The sequence below is a fragment of the Musca autumnalis genome, unplaced genomic scaffold, assembly GCF_047663935.1.
Source record: "Musca autumnalis isolate F117 unplaced genomic scaffold, ASM4766393v1 scaffold_4, whole genome shotgun sequence".
Classification (NCBI taxonomy): domain Eukaryota; kingdom Metazoa; phylum Arthropoda; class Insecta; order Diptera; family Muscidae; genus Musca; species Musca autumnalis.
The window spans coordinates 155516160-155540374 of NW_027411977.1; the positions used below are offsets into that span (position 1 = coordinate 155516160).

A 24215-nucleotide genomic window follows, 5' to 3' on the forward strand; every position below is an offset into this window, starting at 1 on the left:
AATAATAAATTCTTTTTAGTTTGAAATGGTTTGCATTTTTATTGCATCTGTGAACTGCATAAGAACACATTTCGAAGAGCGCTTTGGATGCAAATTGGATTGCATACTCTTTTACCCTACAGGGTTAGTAAAAATGAGATTCAAACGTGATGGTTAAAATGCAGTGCCGAAGGAGTAGTTAAAATGCAGTGCCAAAGGAGTAGTTAAAATGCAGTGCTAATGGAGTGCATCATTCAGTAGTCACGCTCTTGTAAAAATCATGAGTGAAAATGCATAATTGATGCACTTCCAAATCACTTGTACATATGATTTAACTGCATCTTTGGAGGCAAACATTTTGCTAGGACTGTAATGTAGATTTTGGCATGGGTTTAGAAGTTATAATAACTAATACATTTTATTTCTAAATGAGTAGTATATGTATGCTATTAATTTAACTGGCTGATGAAGTAGATTCTGTAGCTGGTTTCGATTTCCTTCTCATACGCCATCATGATGCGGATCATGTTGTCTACACGATCCCTACGAAATGGGAGGTCGCCCCTGCGGTCTGTAGGGGTGGGAAAGAGAGGCGTGGGACGTTCGAAAAAGAAAAAAATAAAATAGACTTAGAAATCCAGAAGTCCATCTCTTGATAAAAAATGTCAAAAAGATACAAGCTTACAACGAGCTGTACCCAATTACAAGGCGACCGATTCTATGCAGAAGATTAACTATATGTGCGTCTTCGTATTATACTAAGTGCAATTTGGTCATGAATTGTAATATTTTAGATTTTCAAGCATTTGTATCGACAAGCAACCTAAGGAATACGTACGGTATATACAACTTCAAAATAATCACATATTTAAGTCCCCATAAGCGTTTGATAGACATATTTAAAAGAGCATTTAAAACAATATAATCACTTACGATTCTTCAGGCATTTTCTTCAATTCCAGCATATCCAATTCAAGGCGCAAGTTTGATACTTCACATAACAATCGATCGCGATCGGCAATGACTTCTTTAAGTTGTTGCCGTAAGGAGTGGTTTTCCAAAATTAGACTGTGGGCATCTAAGTTTAATGTACTTGCATTTGGCATACCCATAAGTTGTTGGCCTAATGGTGGTCTACCTAGTGTTGAATAGTTCAAATTTGAGAACTGTGAGTTCATGGAGTCTGTGGATCCAAATACGTTCGCACTGCTGTAATGACCATGGTTGTCATTCTGATCATGTTCAGAGTTATTTTGACTGCTGATACCTCCCACATTATTCATGCTACCCACCAACATTGTGCTTGCCATTAAAAGCGATTGGGTTGTTTGATGGAGCTGTTGTTGCTTTTGTTGTTGTTGTAATAATTCATTGTGATCCGTTAGGTCAGCGGATGCTTCAGATTTAATTGATATACTATCAAAAACATTCTCACAGATGGCAGTTTCGTTATTAGACCCACCTCCAATTGAAAATCGTTTGTTGATATCACACATTGTACATATATTTTAAAACAATACTTAGTGGAAAATGTATTATAATTGACTTAACATATAATGTTCAACTCATCGACTAAAACTTTTTTTGGTATTATTCTTCGGTTTTTTGTTTACTTTTTTTCATACAATTCTTAGTTTCTTTTTGGATATATACACTGATCATATCGCATTGCCTTGTTGTTTTGCATACAGGCATATTTGTTCACAATTTAACTAATTGCAGATATTTATTAAGTTATCAGTTATCTTTCGGAGATTGTTTATTTGTCGTTAAAGCCATTATCACATTGGAAAGGAAGAAACTTCTGTTTGTTATAGCATATCGCCCCCACTCGACGAACGCACAAAGAAGATTTCAGTTTGTCATTTGCCTGAATTACGTTTTTTTCTTGGTATGTTTCTCATGGTTCACACATACGCAACAGTTGTTATTTATAACACAAACACACAAGCATTGGGAGGCGAAAAATATATACAAATATTACGATCTCTGTTCAATCGACGCCTGAAGTCACACAAAATAGGCGATCGAGATTTTGCTAATCGCACCCTCACCCATACTCACAAAAGAAATACGAATGGGATTCAAAACAGATCGACAAAAATGCTGCCAGTATCCAATATGAAAATAGTGACAACGCGGATTACCAAGCCACATTTAATAAGGTAGTGGTCTTTTACATTTACGCGATTGCTCGTACAATAAATCGTCACTTCTTTGTTCATATTCGAAAATTTACACACAGTGTTGCTTTTTTCGTAACAGCGTACACCAAGCGTACCTTTTGTTAAAAATTTCAGTTTCTCTTACTATGTTTTGCAACTCTGTTTAATAAGAATAGGACTGTACGATAACTTCGCAAGTAAAAAGTACTTGCAAGTACTCAGCAAGTTCTCAGTAACTTCTCTGCACTTATTTTACTCTCTCGAATCTAAAAATTTGCAGAATGTTATTGAACAACAATTTGCAAAAACTTGCAAGAAGTCAGCTGATTTGACAAACAAAAAATTTGGCAGATAATGCCAAGTTTACACTTGCGCTCCAAAATCCACTGGATTTCACGAAATCCTGAAATACACCCCGGTGTTTACACTTATTTTTTGTTGATTTCAAACATATCACAATGATAAAGGTAGATGCATATGCGCAGCTGATCGAACATGAATTTTCAAAACAATTTATTGTAAATTGATTTAATCGTCAAAAATATACGACAATATAGAACTTTACAACTTTGTTTGGAAAATTATCGTAAAATTATCTATATATCGTATTAATTGTGTATAGTACTAACAAATGAAAAAATAAAAAACTATTTTATGGTTGAGACATCATAATAATAAATTTTGATAGATAAAAGTTTTGCTCAGAATCTGCAAAATATTAGTACTTGCAGGAGTTTTTCCGTTTAGTGCTAAAAATGCGTTCCCGTACTCCGAAATCTAGCAAGACTTGTGTCAAGTTTACACTTACGCTCCAAAATCCACTGGATTTCACGAAATCCTGAAATACACCCCGGTGTTTATACTTATTTTTTTGTCGATTTCAAACATATCACAATTATCAAGGTAGATGCATATGTATGTGCAGCTGATCGAACATGAATTTTCAAAACAAGCTGTTGTAAATTGAATTAGTCATCAAAAAAATACGACAATATAGAACTTTAAAGCTTTATTTCGAAAATTATAGTAAAATTATCAATATTTCGTATTAATTGTGTATTAACTAACAATGAAAAAATTAAAAAAATATTTTATCGTTGAGACATCATAATAATAAATTTTTGTAGATAAAAGTTGTGTTCAGAACCTGCAAAATATTACTACTTGCTGTAGTTTTCCCGTTTAGAGCTACAAATGCGTTCCCGTACTCCGAAATTTAGCAAGACTTGCACTTCTCTTTAAACGAAAATGGCGCTGAATAACAAACACCATCTGCTCCTGTTTTCTGCTACACAAATTTGGCATAGTAGAAAGTAGCAGCATGTTTATTAGCACCTGAATATGATAGCTGATACGTTGATTTTGACAATCCTGGAGTTATTGCAATTTCCGTCAGTTTTCCTTTCCCGTATTTTTTAAGAAATTTGTATGGGAAAGCAATTTTTGACAATTCGCTCGTTTTCTAACATTACCGTTAAAAAAGTACTGGAACACAATGGAAAATATCATTGTAACAAAGTAACTTAATATTTTTTTCACATTGTTTGCACATTTTTATAATAACATTTTTTGTTACAGCAATTGACCATCTACCTTGTTTATTGTGATACGTGAAAAGTGTTGCAACTTTTGGTACTTTTTTAAGCAAAGACAGGGTTGTATATCATGAGTACTGTGATTTCGATGTTGATTTCGCCGAAATCACGAAATGAGATGATTTCATTTTTGTATGCGAAATCATATAAATTTTGCTTGATTCCGCTCGAAATCACGAAACGACGCCGAATGTAAACCAAACATTGCACTTCTCTTTAAACAAAAATAGCGCCGAATAACACCCTCTTCTCCTGTTTTCTGCCATAAAATTTTGGCCTAGTAGAAACTAGCAGCAAGCATGTTCATATGTTCATTGGTATCTAATATTATAGCTGATACGAGATGATTTCATTTTTGTATGCGAAATCATGATAAAATTCGCTTGCTTCCGCGCGAAATCACGAAACGCCTTCGAAATCACGAAACGACGCCGAATGTAAACCAAGCATAAGATTTAATTTAACAATCAAAGATTGTTTACGTAAATTGTTTGATTATCCATTGCTACAGAAATAATTCTCTTTCCATATCATAAATTAAAGGCTGGCCGTCCTCCTACTCCATGGATGCGCCGCTTTTTGCTGGGATTTGATACATTAGAAATAAAACAATCGTCGGAAACTACAAAATAAGTTAATTTACAAAATAAGACGTTTTCCATAATTTATTTAGTCATCCCTTCTCTTTTTTATCTTGTAATTATTTTAATAACCAATTGTTTGTTTATGTTTTTGCAAAATTTGCAAAGACTGCCACAAAACATTCGAATTTAAATCAGCTGATCAAACTTGCAAATTCTTACAAGGACAATTTTGCTTGCAAAAACTTGTAAGTTCTCAGTCACAAAACTCTCCAAAATTCTCTCCAAATTCGCTCTCTTTTACTTTACAAGTTTGTTATCGAACAGCATTTTGTAAAAGTTTGTACAAATTTCTACCTTGTTAATGTTAATGTCTCGGGTACATGTAAACAAAACAAGGAAATGTCTATAAATTATTGGAATTTATAAATCTAATATTTTTTCACATTTTGTTGTTGAAAGCAACCCTGTTTATGATGTCAACCCTGCATATGATGGCAGCCCGGCTATTACCAATATCGTAAAATGAAAAACGAATCTCATGTTGAGAAAAACAATGGCTCAAAATTTCCCCAGCCGTTATTTATTGTGTGTTTTATATTGTCTATTGGTCTGTTCCTTTACTTTTGAAAATGGTAAAACCGGCAAAAGTAGTAAAAGTTGTAAACTGCACCCATATGAATTGTACGGTTTTTGAAGTAAAGGAACGCTTTTCGCGTAAAAAGTGGTAAAACTTAAAGATTCTTGCACGTAAAGGAACAGGACTTATGTATTTGTTAACAAAACTTGGTATAAAAAGCCCATCAGGCACATACTTACTTTCTTTCCAATTTGTAATACCAAGTAAAAAAGTATTAAAATTTTATTGTCATAACTTAAAATGCTAATAATTTTATTTATTGTTAATTTTATTTGTGCTAGTGAATAAACAAAAGACAACCGACAAGCCAACAATTGTATCCTTTGTGCCGTTTAAATATATAAATAAAACCAGCCGATATTTTTATATTACAAACAAAAAGCCTTGTGTTGTTACTCTGAAAGGAAATAAGAAGGAAGTCGACGTTTATTCATTTTGGTATACAGATTTGGAAAGCAACACATTTGCTTTATTTTTTTTTTTTCAAATTTATCAAAATACTAAGCATATTAATAAATGTTGTACCGCTTTTGTGTACGGGAACGGGTTTTCGGGTAAAATGTGTAAAAGTCGTAAAAATTGTAAAAACTTTTTAGTTCTGGAACAAAGCTAAGATTTGTTCCTCTTTGCGTAGACTCAATTCTTCAACCTGTAGTGGGATTCTCTAACTCGTATTTTGAGTTACCGACAAATGTCGGTAATATTAAAATGCTTATAATATCGGTAAATAACGATGTTTGACGGTAAGTTAGCGACGAATATTTAGTAGTCGTTAAGTTCTACCGATAGCAAGAGTGTTGTCAACTTTAATTTGAATTTTTCATTCATAATTTTGGGTTTTAATTTTATCGATTTTTGTCGGTAACTCAAAAAATGAGTTAGAGAATCCCACTACTGAACAGTTCACTTAACAATGCTGAATTAGAATACCCTTTCTTTTATCGCCCAATGTACACTATATTAGAAGACGGTTATACAATATTTCGGTAGGTAAATTTTCTAAAGGGATGAGTACATAAGCTGTCTTGCCTGCTAACCTTGCTTGCTTCTGATAAAAGAATAAAAAAGAAAAGTGCAACCCAGTTCGAAATCTGCTCGGCCTTATTTATTCTTTTATTTTTATTATGTCAGAAATGAAGCAGGAAAACAAGGCAATCAGGCAGCTTATGTACGCAGGCCTTAAAACTGTTATTACTTAATATTAAAGGAATTATTTCCATAGACCCGAGTTGAAATTTTCCAAACTTATCTCCTCTAGTTCATGCAACAATGGTGTGAGTTCAATCAATAACTCGAATGCAGCTTTAAGTCCGCTCTCTACGTTACATTCTCCTATTTCACATGATCATGACAACAATGTGGGTTCAACATGCGAATAAGCCACGTTAATAAAGACTTCAAAATCTTCAAATAACTGATGAACAGATAATACAATCTGCAGCTTTCCGAGATAGTGGTCGTTTTCCAGTGCTTAGTTATAGGCATGAAAATGGATAAGTCTAAATTATAATACTTCACAGCTAGTTCAAGATGAAATACTACATCCACTACTCCGTTTTGAAGCAGTTCATCGAGAGTCATAATAGAGGCACTCATATAAGAAACTGCAAAAATCTTCTATTTTTAAAACTTCATCAAAATGAATAAATTTTTAAGTATATTTAATTATTTATCAATATTTTGCAATAATTTAGATTGCATCTTCAGGATATTCTACAATAATTCAATAAATATACAAAAATTAGTTATCACAGAAATTTTTATTATTTAGAGCATACAAATGTCGCAAAAAAAACGTCAAAAAAACTTAATAAAATAGCCTTCTCCAAGTCCGAACGACGAGCCGCACAATAAAACACCGCTTATAGAGGCGGTACAACGTTTGTTAATATGTGAGTTATTTTGTTAAATTTGAAAAAAAAAATAAAGCCCTAATAAACATGTGCTTCTTTGATTTCAAAAACAAGAGATTGAACCAGTATTTCTTTTTTCAATGAATTTTCAGCGATCCCAAACATTTTTGCAAGAATTCTACTTTCGGCGAGAAATTATGCATTTGGTGAAATGATGTGAAACATTCAAATTGAAAATGTAACGAATTTTCATTCATGTTTTCCAAAATATTCAATAAAATTATTAGTTTTTTAAATTCAAACAATTTATAGACTTTTCCTTATTTTGTTTACATATTCCTTTGACAGTAACATTACAAACAAAAACAAATTTCTATGTGGTTGTTGTTGAGTTGTATTTCTTGTAGTATTTACTTTTATTTGTTCCACCATCCACACAGCAGCGTCAGCATCGTATCGAGGCTGTAACAAGAACAATAACACAGTTTACATAATTTCTCAAAGTTAATAATGAATGACATGAAGATGTAACGTTCTTCTTGATTGATTTTAATTAAAAGTTGTGTGTTTACCATTCTCCCATAAGCCCGTAACAACATGGGCTGGTGACTTTATATTGCGATTTAACACCAAACAGCCATGACCAACTCCATCAGCCAAGTAGGGCTATAAGCAACACATTTGCCGCAACAACAACATCCATACGATCAGCTTCATCATGCACACAAAATACTATCATAAGACATTCTAATGATGCATTAATTTCAATACTTACCACTGCCCACTGTACCACAGTAAAAAATATTAGGAATAGGGGGATGGGAATAGGGGAATAGGAATGGCGAGGAATTTAAGGACGGAAACGGACATGCCCATCGATGTGCACCAAAAGGCTGCAAGAAGATTAAATTAGTAAAAAGATAAACTAAATAAAAATGAGAACTTACTCATCGAGAGAAATAAAAGCCATTCCGGGGCATTCTGGACATTGAAAAGACTTCACATGAGTTCTTTCATGGTTTCTTAACTGGCTTCGTATGTTAAACCCCATGCAGCACCTAGGGCAATAAAACGGTTTATCCGCCTGGTGCCTCAACATGTGCCTTTTTAAAGTTTTTGCCGATGACAGTACGTCATGGCACTGAAAAGAAGTAAATAAATGTAAATAATAATTTATTATATTATAAATAAATATACTTACAGTAGAGCAAATATGTTAACTTCGGACTCCCTGCCGTTGTCTGCATTTATTTAAAATAGATTCCTTCGACATTCTGCACATGTCTCCAGACATTGTGAACTATTGTCATCGTAGATTTCTGGTGGTGTATGGGAAGTGGCAAGTGGGGACAGAAGTGGTTCAGGTAGTGGGGTTGTTAGTGGAGTTGGTATGGAGGTTATTGTAGGTAGGGGAGTTGATTTTGATGGGGGGTTGTTAGTGGAGTTGATGTTGGGAAGGTTATTGTAGGTATGGGAGTTGATTTTGGGAAGGTTATTGTAGATAGGGGAGTTGATTTTGATGTGGGAGTTGTTAGTGGAGTTATTATTATTATTTCTTTATTAGTCAATGGAATTCAAAAAATCCTTACAGACTAAGATAACAATTCAAATATAGTAAATATTAAAATTACAAATTTGGATAAACATAGTACAATAACGACACATCTTTTGATGTACTAAAGTCAATACCAGGCTTGGATTCACTTTGAAGAGCTTTGTTTGCTGCATTCAAGTGCAAAAGGGTGCGAGTTATTGGTCCATTTAGGGCATAATTAGTTCGATGGAACGGGATATAGAACATGTTCACTACACGTAAGCTTCTTGGTGGTACAAATAAGGGCACTAAAGCCAGCAAATCTGGACAATCAATAAAATTATTTACTAATTCATAGACGAAGCAAGCAGATTGCAACTTTCGACGGGATTCCAAACTTTGAAGTCCTAGTAACAAAAACCTGGATTTATAATCCGGAATTTCTGTTGGAAACAACTTTCTGAGCGCAAACTTTGTAAAATTCTTTTGGATTTTTTCAATACGGTTAATGTGAGTATTGCATTGCGGATCCCAGATAAATGAACCGTATTCAATTTTGGATCTAACAAATGACGTATATATCAATTTTATGGTATATGGATCAGAGAAGTCTTTGCAATTCCGTTTAACGAAAGCAAGTACCTTATAGGCCTCAGGAATAATGTTATCAATATGAGGCACGAAAGTCAAAGAAGTATCAAATACAATACCGAGATCTCGGAAAGTGCTTAATTTTATTAGAGCATTACTATCAATCCTGAATGTAGCCTGAATAGGATTAGTTAATCGGGAATAAGACATGTGAAAACATTTTGAAAGATTGAGAAACAGTTTATTTGCATCACACCACGATACTAAACTATCTAAATCAACTTGTAAATTAACAATATCACGCAAAGAATGTACTACCGAAAAAAATTTCAGGTCATCCGCGTATAGAAGAAATTTAGAATTAAGGAAACATATCGAGTTGATGTTGGGAAGGTTATTGTAGATATGGGAGTTGATTTTACTCAAACGTTGGATGTACAGTGACACAGAAAAGTATACATACACCCTACAAAAATTCAGTTTAGGCTAAATAGTTGGGTTTTTTACAGCAACAACTGCACTGTGTGGCTCCTTGGTGACAAAATAACCATAATTACACAATTTTTTTTTTTTTTAAATCTAATACGTATATTTAATGGGTGACGTAGGGGATGGAAGATACCAAGGAACGGTCCTGACCGGTTTTAACATGGCAAAGCCCAGGATTTATCTTGGTCCCTCTTTCATCCCAAGTGGACACTGACCTCCCCGTGGTGTCACCTGGGGAACTGCCTTTAACACCCGTTAAAGGTAGTGAGCTAACATGTGCCGCGCGTTCACCCATAAGAACGTTAAAAACTTGGGTTTGGGCGTCGGGTTAGTAACCCTCCCCTAGAAAAAACAGCCTACTATGAAAAAACGAAAGAAAAGAAAAACAAACCCCTCTAAAGTTGACGAACCCCGCAAACGTTTTAAGGACCATGATCTGCGAATCTGCACCTGGAATGTTCGCACTCTTTATAGAGAAGGTGCAGTCTTCGCATTGGCAGACGTACTTGAAAAGTACAAGACCGATATTACTGCCATACAGGAAATACGATGGATTGGGAAAGGCGTCACAACAACACCTAAAGGTGACGCACTGTATTATAGCTGCCATGACGTAAAGCATGAGTTTGGTTGTGGATTCGTAGTTAGTCGGAGACTAAAACATCTTGTATCCAGCTTCACTCCAGTGAATGAAAGACTTGCTGCAATTCGAATAAAAGCTAAATTCTTCAACATCAGCTTTATTTGCGCTCATGCTCCCACTGAAGAAAAGGATGAACAGACCAAAGATATATTTTACGAGCGCTTAGAAGAAACATATGACCGTTGCCCTGCCCATGACATTAAAATCATTCTAGGCGATTTTAATGCCAAAATTGGAAAGGAGAATATCTTTGGCCCAACAGTCGGGAAATTCAGTCTCCACAGTGAAACATCTGACAATGGTATGAGACTGATAGACTTTGCAGCTGCAAAAAACATGGTAGTTAGCAGTACCAGATTTAATCATCTCGATATTCATAAGGGCACCTGGCTGTCTCCAGATCAGAAAACAAGAAACCAAATTGATCATGTTGTGATAGATGGAAGACATTCATCGAGCGTGTTGGATGTACGATCGTTCCGAGGCGCAAACATTGATTCGGACCACTACCTTGTTGCAGCAAAGGTACGCACCCGCTTAAACGTAGCAAACAAAGTACGAACAGACACAACACGAAAGTTAGACATCGGTAAGCTGCAATCACAACAGATAGCCACAGCATATTCCACTCAACTAGCCCAATTGCTTAATCAAAGCCCTCCTCATCCCGATAACATATCAGCGCAATGGCAAAGCATTGCCCACTCCATGCAAACAGCCGCAAAATCCATACTTGGATACCAGAGACCTCCACCAAGGAATCCATGGTATGATGAGGAGTGTCGTGCTGCCACCGAAGAGAAAAATGCGGCATATAAGGCTACTTTACAATCCGTAGCAACGCGTAGCGCACGAGAGAGATACAGGGAGAAAAGGAGAGAGGAGAAACGTCTTTTCCGCAGGAAAAAGAGAGAGATGGAAAAGCGGGAGTGTGAAAAAATCGAGATGTACAGGAGCCAGAATGAAGTCCGAAAATTCTACCAAAGAGTCAAGCATCAAACTGATGGCTTTGGTACAGGCACATCCTCCTGTAGAGACCAGCAAGGTAATTTGGTAACTGATACAGATAGTGTACTCAGGATATGGAAAGAACATTTTTCAAATCTGTTGGTATCCAATAGCAGCGAAGACGACGAAGATACCACAGTCCCAATCCCAGAAGATGGTATTGAATGTATACCGCCCAGCCAAGATGAGGTAAAGACAGCAATAAATCGGCTGAAGAATAATAAGGCAGCAGGGGCCGATGGCTTACCAGCCGAGCTGTTCAAAACCGGAGGCGACACGCTGATAAGGTGTATTCATCAGCTAGTTAGCACCATCTGGCAGGAAGAACGAGTACCCGACGATTGGAACCTGAGTATCCTGTGCCCCGTCCACAAGAAGGGAGATAAGACTGTATGCTCTAACTATAGGGGCATAAGTCTACTCCCTATTGCCTACAAGATCGTGTCAGGGATATTGTGCGAACGACTAAAGCCAATGGTCAACGAGATTATTGGACCATACCAATGCGGCTTTAGACCTGGCAAGTCCACCATTGACCAGATATTTACCCTGCGGCAAATCCTGGAGAAGACCCAAGAGATGCAGATCGACACCTACCACCTTTTTGTCGATTATAAAGCAGCCTTCGACAGTCCGCTGCGCTCAAAGGTATTCCAAGCCATGTCTGAATTTGGTATTCCCGCAAAGCTCATCCGGCTTTGTAAAATGACTTTAACTGACACGAGGTCCTCAGTTAAAATAGGAAAGAACCTCTCCGAAGAGTTTGGTACCAAAAGAGGTTTCAGACAAGGAGACAGCCTTTCGTGTGACCTCTTCAACATCCTGCTAGAAAAGGTTATACGAGAGGCAAACGTCAAAAGAAGTGGCACAATCTACACCAATAGTCACATGTTACTTGCTTATGCTGATGATATAGACATCATGGGTCGATCAGTAAAAGAAGTAACTGATACCTTTATAAAAGTCGAAGGAGAATCTGCTAAAGTGGGTCTGGCGGTAAACGGTGAGAAGACCAAGTTGATGGTGTCGACGCGCAATGCGTCCATTGAGCTCGGACCGACTGTGGAAGTTGGTTCCTATAATATTGAGGTAGTAAAAGACTTCGTCTACCTCGGCACCTCCGTCAACACAACAAACGACATCAGTTGTGAAATAAAAAGAAGAATTGTATTGGCCAACAGATGCTACTTTGGATTAAGTAAGCAGTTTAAAAACAAAGCCACATCTCGTCAAACAAAAATAACGCTCTACAAAACACTGATACTACCCGTGCTGATGTATGGCTCCGAAGCCTGGGTACTTGCGCAAGCAGACATGGCAGTGCTTGGTGTGTTTGAGAGAAAAATTCTTCGAAAGATCTACGGACCAATCTGCGTTGACGGTGAATATCGACGTCGCATGAACCACGAGCTGTATCTGCTATACAACGACATCAATATTGTTAAACGTATCGAGATGCAGCGATTGCGTTGGCTAGGCCATATCAAAAGAATGAGCGATGATGAACCCACTAAAAAGGCGTATGAATACATGCCACATGGCGGTGCACGCAGAATTGGCAGGCCAAGGAATAGATGGCGCAAACAAGTGGATGATGAGATGACAAGGCGCGGTATTCCAGAGAGCAAAGCAACAAATAGAGAGGAATGGAGATCTCTTCTTAGTTCGGCCTATAGAACAAATGTTCTGTAATGGGCCAGCTAAGTAAGTAAGTACGTATATTTAATACAATTAAAGAAATACAATTTTCACAACACAGAAAAGTATACATACACCTCAAGGAAATACGAGTATTATCGTAAAATTTATGGAATTAGTAGCAAAATTTATACATTTTTTGTTTTGGCGAATGTCTCTGAGTATCTGTGATGTATTTTAGAAAGAAAAATAATTTTTAGGGGTTTAATGTCGTTATCTAAGGTCAGACTTCTTGTATACCTCGTTAAAGCGGAGACTTTTATTCCTTGCGTTTTTTAGATATTATACTTTATAAAAACCACAAAATAAGTGCCAGGTGGCAGATCTTGAGATCCTAGAATGCTTTGAAGTTGTCCTTGTGCATAGTATACCTTCCTGGGCCTCGATAAATGCGCGTTCTTCCTGAGATGTCTCAGGAAGTTAATATATTCCGCGGAATTCCTGACGCAAATTACATACAAATGGCATGCAATTGCCTTGTAATATAGTCTGATACAATCCTTGGGCATAAATTAAATCAGAAATGTGAAATTATCCGAAACGTTTCGCCTCTATAGTGACGGTAAAGATCATAATACGTAAACGACGTTGTTCACAGACGTTGTAGTGCTTATATTTTGATGCTTTGGGAGCAGGTTTGTAACGGAGTATTTCGCATTTCTGAATCAATTGATTCTCAAGGATTGTATCAGACCATATTACAAGGCAATTCAATGCCTTTTGTATGTAATTTGCGCTAGGAAGGTATATTGCCAGGAAGGTATATTATGCACAAGGACAACTTCAAAGCATTTTAGGATCTCAAGATCTGCTACCTGGCACTTATTTTGTGGTTTTAATAAAGTATAATACCTAAAAAACGCAAAGAATAAAAGACTCCGCTTTAACGAGGTATACAAGAAGTCTGACCTTAGATAAGGGCATTTAAACCCCAAAAATTACTTTTTTATATAAAATACATCTCAAATAATCAGAGACATTCGCCAAAACAAACAAATTTATAAATTTTTCTACTAATTCCATAAATTTTACGATAATACTCGTATTTCCTTGGGGTGTATGTATACTTTTCTGTGTTGTGAGAATTGAATTTCTTTAATTGTATTAAATATACGTATTAGATTAAAATAAATTTGTGTAATTATGGTTATTTTGTCACCAAGGAGGCACACAGTGCAGTTGTTGCTGTAAAGGCCTGCGTACATAAGCTGCTCTGCCTGGTTGCCTTGCTTTCCTTCTTCATTTTTGACATAATAAAAATAAAAGAATAAAGAAGGCCGAGGAAATTTCGAACTGGGTTGCCCTTTTTTTTATTCTTTTATCAGAAGTAAGCAAGGTAAGCAGGCAAGGCAGCTTATGTACGCAGGCCTTAAAAAACCCAACGATTTAGCCTAAACTGCCTTTCTGTAGGGTGTATGTATACTTTTCTGTGTCACTGTATTTAGGGTTTTATAGTCTGCGGCACGTTGTTCGGACATGGAAGAGGTTTCATATAATTGATATGAAGAAATCTTTAAGGGAAGTAGTTTTTTTCTGAATTGTACATTTCTTCCTCAAAAAATATATGTCCCTAATATACATCGAAAGTAGAAATAAAAATATAAAATTTCTTATGGAATTTGACACTACTGATGAACAGATAATACAATCTGCAGCTTTCCGAGATGGTGGTCGTTTTCCAGTGCTTAGTTATAGGCATGAAAATGGGGTAAGTCTAAATTATAATACTTCACAGCTAGTTCAAGATGAAATACTACATCCACTACTCCGTTTTGAAGCAGTTCATCGAGAGTCATAATAGAGGCACTCATATCAGAAGCTGCAAAAATCTTCTATTTTTAAAATTTCATCAAAATGAATAAATTTTTAAGTATATTTAATTATTTATCAATATTTTGCAATAATTTGAAGAAATGAAGAAATCTTTACGGGAAGTAGTTTTTTTCTGAATTGTATATTTCTTCCTCAAAAAATATATGTCCCTAATATACATCGAAAGTAGAAATAAAAATATAAAATTTCGTATGGAATTTGACACTAAAGGGGTGTTTACACTATCTATCAATTTCATATGAGCTGTCACTTCTTTTATCCATTCGACATCCTTTATGTTTGCCAAAGTCCATGGGCTGGATTCTTGTTCTATGAAAATTTAAAATGAAAAATAATTCCTTTATAGTTTTTTTCATTTGACAGTTTTCTCCTTTATAAAAGTTTTCATTTCACATTTTCATAGAAACGGAATTGAGCCCCATACCACTTTTAGTTTTTGCGTTCACACTAGCATACAATCTCATATGACCACAAAATATAAATCTCGCAAATAACTCAAATTGTATTGTTAAAAACTTTATTCGCACTCACATTTTCGTTTTCTTTACTTATTTCCTTCAGTTTTTGGTAAAATTGTTTTCTTCTAACAATTAATTTCTCAACTGCATACGAAAATACATGACCGAATAGAGCGCTCCCTAAATGAAAAACTTACATATGAGTTGCCACATCATTTTGATAGATGAAAATGTTCATAGTGGTTACACTATTGGCCCGGCACATACGGTCCGTTGTGCATCGCGACACGCGTTAAAAACAACAACCACATGAAAAAGTGTAAGCGATGCCAAGTTTGTTGTTGAAGTTTTCATGTGGTTGTTGTAACGCGACGCTCAACGCGCCGTATGTGCAGAGGCCTTATGTGTACAACAATTCTTACTTTCTTTGAAAATTTAGTTTTCAAAATGTAATAGGGTCTATTCATGAAATTTGAAACTTCGAAATTTGCTACCATACAATACTGCTTTTCATCTTAAACGAGTAATAAATATGACCTACGACAGTTCTGAATACTTTATATTTACATTTATGGCGATGTCCACCATTTCATCAGACAAAGTGTCGGGAGCAAACACTTGCTCTGTTCCTATACGTGCCTGAGGTTACAATTTCTTAATATTTTTAACCTGTTACGTGTTCCCTTACTTTTATGCCCGTAATTTCTACGCGTAGTTATCTATGAGTTCATAGATATCCCCCGTGTAAGCAAAATTTCATAATTTCAATCCATAGGTAACGTTACCGGGTCGAAAACGGCCGTGTTACTTATACCAAGGATTTTTTCTGGTTGATCATGAATGGAAATCACCAATGTAACCACATGTTTTCAAAATTTACACGCCTCGGTAAGTCGATGGTCAGACTAGCACGATTTCAACATGGCGACGTCAAGTTTATAGGCGAGGGGTATGAAGTAGTGAAACCCATGTACATGGTTTTCTGTGTTTGTTGTGTTGTCTCTTCTTGTTGTTCGTTGCAAGATTTTTTCTTCCATTTTCTTTCATTTTTATTTTCTCAAGCAAACGTTAACAACAAAGCAAGCATAAAAAGATTTAATAAAAACATTAAATTAATGAAATAGTGAAAATTTAACTATGTATTAATATTAATTTAATTATAAATGTTAATTATTTTGTGCTGTTTTTAGTTTATTTATGTTTGTTTTGTTTTTATTGGTATGAGAAACACAACAAACGCGAATAGTAAAATAAAGAGGACACGAAAAAATCTTAAATTTCACGTTAACGTGTGTGGACACTAACGAAACTTGAAAAGAAATTTTAACGAAATTGGTTTCAAGAAACCTTGCTAGTCTGACCATCGACTAAATTTCACGCAGAAATTACCAAATGCGTAGGTAAAGATAACTAATAGGTAGCTACCTACCCGGTTACCTACGGCTAGAAATTACGGGCATTAATAGCATACAATTTATATGATAACAGTTTACCATTTTCTGCCACTGTTACCATTTTTAAAAGTAAAGGAACAGACCAACTGATACAACACCCATACATGTTATTTCATGAAATCACTTATCCGAAGCAAGTAGCTATTAACCTATTATCGCATTAAAATATTAAGGCATGCGTACATAAGCTGCCTTGCCTGCTTACCTTGCTTACTTCTGATAAAAGAATAAAAAAGAAAAGGGCAACCCAGTTCGAAATTTCCTAGGCCTTCTTTATTCTTTTATTTTTATTATGTCAAAAATGAAGCAGGAAAGCAAGGCAATCAGGCAGAGCAGCTTATGTACGCAGGCCTGGGTACAGAAGCTGCCTCTCCTGCTTGCCTTGCTTTCCTGCTTCATTTCTGACATAACAAAAATAAAAGAATAGAGAAGGCCGACACAATTTCGAACTAGGTTGCCCTTTTCTTCTTCATTCTTTTATTTTTGTTATGTCAGAAATGAAGCAGGAAAGCAATGCAACCAGGCGAGGCAGCTTATGCACCCAGGCATTTACTCAACAATTTTAATTTCTCTTTATTAAATGTTGAATATTTCCATATAATTTTGTAAAAGTCTCAATAAAATATATCTTGAATCATTGATTCACATTTGTTCTATTTTAGAGGATTTTCAAAATGTATTTATGTTTTTCCTGAGAAAGTTTTTGGAACTACCCTATTATTCAATATTTTCTTTAGGACGCGGCACATACGGTACGTTGTGCGTTGCGTCACGCGTTAAGAACAACAACCACATGAAAAATTGTAAGTGATGCCAAGTTTGTTCTTGAAGTTTTCATGTGGTTGTTGTAACGCGACGCACAACGTACCGTATGTGCCGGGGCCTTTTGACAATTAATTTTCAATAATAACAATGTTGTTTTTGTAAATTTGTTATGGGTACTTTACACGATTTTTTTTTTTACATATGGTATGTCACTTTTTATATACAAATGGCCTGTTCCTTTACTTTTGAAAATGGTAAAACCGGCAAAAGTGGTAAAAGTTGTAAACTGCTCCCATATGAATTATATTGTGTCGGAAGTAAAGGAACGCTTATCGAGTAAAAAGTGGTAAAAATTGAAGATTCTTGCACGTAAAGGAACAGAGCTAAAATGTATATGCAAAGTGACTGCACATATGTTAAATAACATATCGTGTAAAGTACCCATTAGTTGTTGTAATTCATGCATATACCTTATATGAATTTGCCTTGCTTATATTAGTTGTGTCTTTTTACTTTTTCAGTAATAATTATTCAGTAACTTCTTTTCAGAGAGTAAGAGAGATTTTACTCCTTGATACGAAAATAGAGAAAAAAGTAAAAAGACAGCATTTAGTAAACTTTAGCAAGATAGCAGTTGTTAACTAAAACAAAAAACATTGGCACCAATGCATGAAAGAAAAACTAACTACAAAACAATGAAAAAGTTCTTCAATTTTAAGCAAAATAAATAAAAAATAATTAATATATTAATAAAACAATCAATAAATTCAGCTGAATCGTAATATTTATAGTATTTTTCCACAAAAATAAGATAAACATTGAGCAGCTGACCATTAGCAGATGATTAAAAAACAGTTGATCGAACTTCCTAAGGGGTAGTTTACACTATATGTAAATGTCATATGACATGAAATTTTCCATCGTTAAATATTCACTAATATGTGGAATATTGGAGATTTTCCTTACGCCATTTATTCTGTGCGTCCACCCCATCAAAAATATAATAAAATTACGTCTCCACGTTGCCTCCGTGGGTAGATATGGAATGTTTTTATTTCGTGTCATATGACATTGATTGATAGTGTAAACTACATCTAAGGCCGCCAGCTGTTCTGTATATTAGTATACCCAAAGTGACAACATACATGTGAAAAAGCAGATGGTCTGATGGCGGTCTAAATGTTGCTAAGAAAAATTCTTTTAGCAACTTTTAGCAATTTCTCAGCAAACAACTGTCAAAATTGTTCTCTCACTTCGCTCTCTTTTACTGAACTTTTGTGTAAAAAGGCAGCATTTAGTAACATTTCGTAATAATTATTACAAATTATCACGTAAAAAGACACACCTATTGTTCTACCATGACTAATGCTTGGTTTACATTTACGAAATCCACTCGATTTTAACTGTCAATTCCTTTGCGTATACATCAAATGAAACCTCATCTGAAATTCATTGGATTTCGTTTGACGTTTAGACTATGTTTACATTTACGAAATCCACTCGATTTCAACTGTCAACTCCTTTGTCGATGGTCAGACTAGCAAGGTTTCTTGAAACCAATTTCGTTAAAGTTTCTTTTCAAGTTTCGTTAGTGTCCACACACGTTAACGTGAAATTTAAGATTTTTTCGTGTCCCTTTATTTTACTCTTCGCATTTGTTGTGTTTCTCATAGCAAAAAACAAAGCAAACATATATAAATAAACTAAACAACAACACAAAATAATTAACATTAATAATTAAATTAATAGTAATAGCTAAATCTTGTCTATTTCATTAAAAAATGTTTTTGTTAAATCTTTTTATGCTTGTTTCGTTGTTAACGTTATCTTGAGAAAATCACAATGAAAGAAAATGGAAGAAAAAATCTTGCAACGAACAACAAGAAGAGGCAACACAACAAACACAGAAAACCATGTACATGGGTTTCACTACTTCATACCCCTCGCCTATAAACTTGACGTCGCCATGTTGAAATCGTGCTAGTCTGACCATCGACTTTGCGTATACGTCAAATGAAAACTCATCTGAAATCGAGTGGATTTCATTTGACGTTTGAGCAATGGAATTGACAGTTGAAATCGAGTGGATTTCGTAAATGTAAACATAGTGTTAATCAATGTAATTGACAGTTGAAATCGAATGGATTTCGTAAATGTAAACTTACTATAATAGTACGTTTATATATTATATATGACATAATAAAAATAAAAGAATAAAGAAGGCCGGGCAAATTTCGAACTAGGTTGCCCTTTTCTTTTTTATTATTTTATCAGAAGCAAGCAAGAGCTTTGTTCCTTTACTTTTTAATGGTAACGGTGGTAAAAGAGAAAAGTGTCAAAATTGCTCTCTCATGAACATTTTTACAAGAAAAGTAAAGGAACGGAAAAATGGTAGATCTGGCAGCAATGTCAAAAAGAAACATAAAAAATCAATTTTCGTCTTTTATTTCACAGTTTTTAATTTAGTTTTGTCAGCGTTCGAATTTTTCTCCTTTTTTTCGTCCATTTTCTTTTTTATTGTGAAATAATCGTCAAACAAAAGTCGAAAAATCAGTTCTGCCATTTTTGACCTGCAGAAATTTTGCTGGTAGCCTGTGGTAGAAGAGAAAGGCATTTTCGCTCTCCCTCCACTCTCACTCTCTTAAAAATTGCTTCCAGTTTTGCCACTTTTCAGGGTTAAGGAACGCTTTGCAGGTTAAAAATGGTAACAAATGGTAAAAATGGTAACCTCAGGTAAGTAAAGGAACACAGCTAAGGTAAGCAGGCGAGGCAGCTTATGTACCCAGGCCTTAATATAAACATGGTTTAAACGCCTTGGTACATAAGCTTCCTCGCCTGCTTGCCTTGCATTTCTGCTTCATTCCTGACCATAGTACAAGAATAAAGGTAGTTTTATGCTAACAACTGATTTAATTTTTTTCAAATTTTGAATTTAAAGTACGTTCATTGTTACCCTGAATTGACACAGTATATATTTATGTGTGTTTGTTAAATTTAAATGAAAAATTGTTGTTTAAAAATTAAGGTTTTTTCCTGTAGGCCTGTAACTTTTATCGATTGAAAAGTTGTTAAAATTTCTTTTGTTTTTGTAACAACTACAAAACAAACAAATGAAATTGTTGTAAAATAAACAATGAGTAAAGTTGTTAAAAAGTTACAGAATAGGCCCACTGGTCGTCAAAAAGAAATAAAAGTATAGACAGAAAAATTGTAGTGTTCTTGTTTTTTGTAGGTGTCGCCCAAACGGAAACTACGCAGACATCTCACTCAATTGCACAATGTTTTGGGGTAAATTCATGGCACAATTACCCATCGTAAAATTTTGAATATGTTATGTCAAAACTTTCTTTATGTTGTTGGGGAAATTACAACAAAAATATTTTTTTTTATAAAGGGATTTGACTTTTCATATTCGATCAGCTGGTGTGATACCACTACATGGTAGTTCTGCCATGGGTAAATTGCAATATTTTGTTGAATATGTTTATATGAGGATGTAGATCCGGCCAAATAATACCTAAATATTGTCTTTTACCAGATAAAACAATTTAAAAATTTATAGTTATTGCCATTTTAAAAATTGAGTCCATAGCTGACTGACTCAATTCACACTCAGTGAGAGAATTTAGGTGGGAAGATTTCTCTGTCTATACTTTTATTAGTCTATGGTGAAAACGAGAATTAGGTATATTAAAAAGGCTGCTATTGATGAAACATCTCTGATCCGCTGTTGGAGGAACTCTGTACATTTGAAGAAATTTCTGATTGCTGATGGCCATGGTTTTTACCCAACCAGCCTGCAAAGATTCGGACAAACATCAATCTGTTTTGCGTATTCTGGCTGAGTTATAACGGACCAAACCACAAGAAAATGTCGTCCACCACGAATTTCGGAGTAGAAACCCATACATCAAGGAAGACTTCATACATACAAAGCGGTTAATCTGTGTTTCAATAGTGTGTTACTAACCCGTATCTGTAATACATTCATGGCCCAATTATACAGGTCCTCTCTCAAGCGAATTCAAACAAAAACAAAGATTTGAAACGTCAAAATTCATAAGTCCGTGTTTAGACACACAAATTTCTCGGGAAAGTAAATTCAGTTTTTGGGCAATCGGGGGTAGGAAAGAGTATTGAGGAGCTCTTTCCTCTCCGCTCTCTCCCAAAAAACTCAATTTACTTTCCCGAGAAATTTGTGTGTCTAAACACAGACTAAACAAAGGCGACAAATTTGTTTTCGCCGACACGGAATATTTTTGAGGCGAATTTCTTTATTGTCATTTAAGGTAGATGCATACATAACATTTTCCGAGAAAAAGTTGTTGACACAGTTATTTTTGTTTGGCGTAACAGAAAATACCAGCTGATCGATCTTTAACTGCCAAAATATGTTATTGTAAATTAAATTCTAATACGAAACACAACAAATGTTAACATTTTACGTGTACAACATAAAGTTGATTTGTTTTCTTTTTTCGATATACATCTACCTGTTCCTCTACAGTTTGACATTTCTCTACCTCACAGCGAATTCAAATGACAAATATGAATTTTGATAGCTCAAATCAAAATCATTTGTTTTTGAGAGAGGACCTTTATAATTGGGCCATGAATACATTTAATAGAAGTGAAACATCTGGCATGTTCCCGTACTTTATAAAGTGGTAAAAGTCGTAAACGATTTTCATATAAATTTTGTGTACGGGAACGCAAAATGTGTAAAAGTGGTAAAAATTGTAAAAACTTTTTAATTCTGGAACAGAGCTATCATTTGTTATGTTTAAGGGCGAAACCTATAGCTCTGCGTGTTGCGTGTGCGTTCAAAAATACAAAAACAAAATACATGTATTTGTTGTTGTTTTCAATTTGAAAACACGCAGAGCTATAGGTTTCGCCCTAAGACCTTTTATTAATAAAAAAAGTAACTAAAAATTAACAAGAGCTTCGTTCCCGTACTTTTTAATAGTAAAACTCGTAAAAGAGAGAACTGTAAAAAATGGTTTCTCACACAAAAGTTTTTTGAAATAGTTCGGGAAAGGAAAAGTGGAAAATACGTCAAAAAAACTGGAACAAATGTCGAAGTCGGCGTATTAGCCAATCAGACGCCGGCAACCATGTTACAATTTTTTACACGCTCAAATTTGTCGAGTAAAAGGTTTTTAAAGAGAGTGCCATTCGGCGCCATTTTTGTTCAAAGAGAATGAACATTTTACAACTTTTTTGTGTACGGGAATGGGTAAATGTGTAAAAGTCGTAAAAATTTTAAAAACTTTTTAGTTCTGGAACAAAGCTAAGATTTGTTCCTCTGTGCGTAGACTCAATTCTTCAACCTGAACTGCCTGCTTTCAAAAAGTGGCGTGCGGTCCCAATCTACATGTAGGGCATGTGTATTGAGGCGGCGGCATCGCCTGGATCATAACTGGGCGAATTCCATTAGTGTTTGTCTTGGCAGTTGGCGTTCCTCTGCTGCGATTGATGGGACTGGGGGAGGCAGTCCTATAGATAGTGACAGGGATGCTTAAGTAGGTAAATGTGAAAACACATCAAACGTTTGAGTCATGGTAGAACAAAGAAGGTAGAGTAAATACTACAACAAATACAACTCAACAACAACCACATCGAAACTTATTTTTGTTTGTAATGTTAAGGCCCCGGCACAGTGTGCGACACGTTGTTCGGACATGGAAGGGGTTACATATCATTGATAAGAAGAAGTCTTTACGGGAAATAGTTTTTTTTCTGAATGATATATTTTTTCATCAAGAAATATATGTCCCTAATATACTTCGAAAATAATAATAACAATTTAAAATGTCGTATGGAATTTGAGACTATAGGCCTGCGTACATAAGCTGCCTCGCCTGCTTGCCTTGCTTTCCTGCTTCATTTCTGACGTAATAAAAATAAAAGAATAAAGACCGAGCCAATTTCGAACACCAAACAGCCATGACCAACTCCATCAGCCAAGTAGGGCTATAAGCAACACATTTGCCGCAACAACAACATCCATACGATCAGCTTCATCATGCACACAAAATACTATCATAAGACATTCTAATGATGCATTAATTTCAATACTTACCACTGCCCACTGTACCACAGTAAAAAATATTAGGAATAGGGGGATGGGAATAGGGGAATAGGAATGGCGAGGAATTTAAGGACGGAAACGGACATGCCCTTCGATGTGCACCAAAAGGCTGCAAGAAGATTAAATTAGTAAAAAGATAAACTAAATAAAAATGAGAACTTACTCATCGAGAGAAATAAAAGCCATTCCGGGGCATTCTGGACATTGAAAAGACTTCACATGAGTTCTTTCATGGTTTCTTAACTGGCTTCGTATGTTAAACCCCGTGCAGCACCTAGGGCAATTAAACGGTTTTTCCGCCTGGTGCCTCAACATGTGCTTTTTTAAAGTTTTTGCCGATGACAGTACGTCATCGCACTGAAAAGAAGTAAATAAATGTAAATAATAATTTATTATATTATAAATAAATATACTTACAGTAGAGCAAATATGTTAACTTCGGACTCCCTGTCGTTTTCTGCATTTATTTAAAATAGATTCCTTCGACATCATAGCCTCCGGAATTGCCGGCTTGGATTCCTTTTTAGCAGGCTCCTCTATAACTTCTGCATATGTCTCCAGACATTGTGAACTATTGTCATCGTAGATTTGTGGTGGTGTATGGGAAGTGGCAAGTGGTGACTGGGAAGTGGCAAGTGGGGACAGAAGTGGTTCAGGTAGTGGGGTTGTTAGTGGAGTTGGTGTGGAGGTTATTGTAGGTAGGGGAGTTGATTTCGATGGGGGGGTTGTTAGTGGAGTTGATGTTGGGAAGGTTATTGTAGGTATGAGAGTTGATTTTGGGAAGGTTATTGTAGATAGGGAAGTTGATTTTGATGGGGGGGTTGTTAGTGAAGTT

At 35.4% G+C, this 24215-nt stretch overlaps 1 protein-coding gene and 1 long non-coding RNA gene across 2 annotated transcripts in view; both read right to left on the reverse strand.

Moving 5' to 3' along the window:
* The window catches only part of LOC141402457 (uncharacterized), a 130714-nt gene extending 128160 nt beyond the window's left edge, over nt 1-2554 (reverse strand). Inside the window, exon 1 of the mRNA XM_073983764.1 lies at nt 913-2554. Coding sequence (XP_073839865.1) covers nt 913-1475 — 563 coding nt within the window. The 5' untranslated portion in view covers nt 1476-2554. The remainder of the gene's footprint in view (nt 1-912) is intronic.
* A 20657-nt stretch (nt 2555-23211) lies between these two features.
* Nucleotides 23212-23848, reverse strand: LOC141402501 (uncharacterized). The gene is made up of 4 exons (XR_012412644.1): nt 23798-23848; nt 23544-23737; nt 23372-23489; nt 23212-23307 (listed from the first exon to the last, which is right to left on the reverse strand). It is a non-coding gene; the product is annotated as an uncharacterized lncRNA (long non-coding RNA).
* Between the last annotated feature and the right edge of the window lie 367 nt (nt 23849-24215).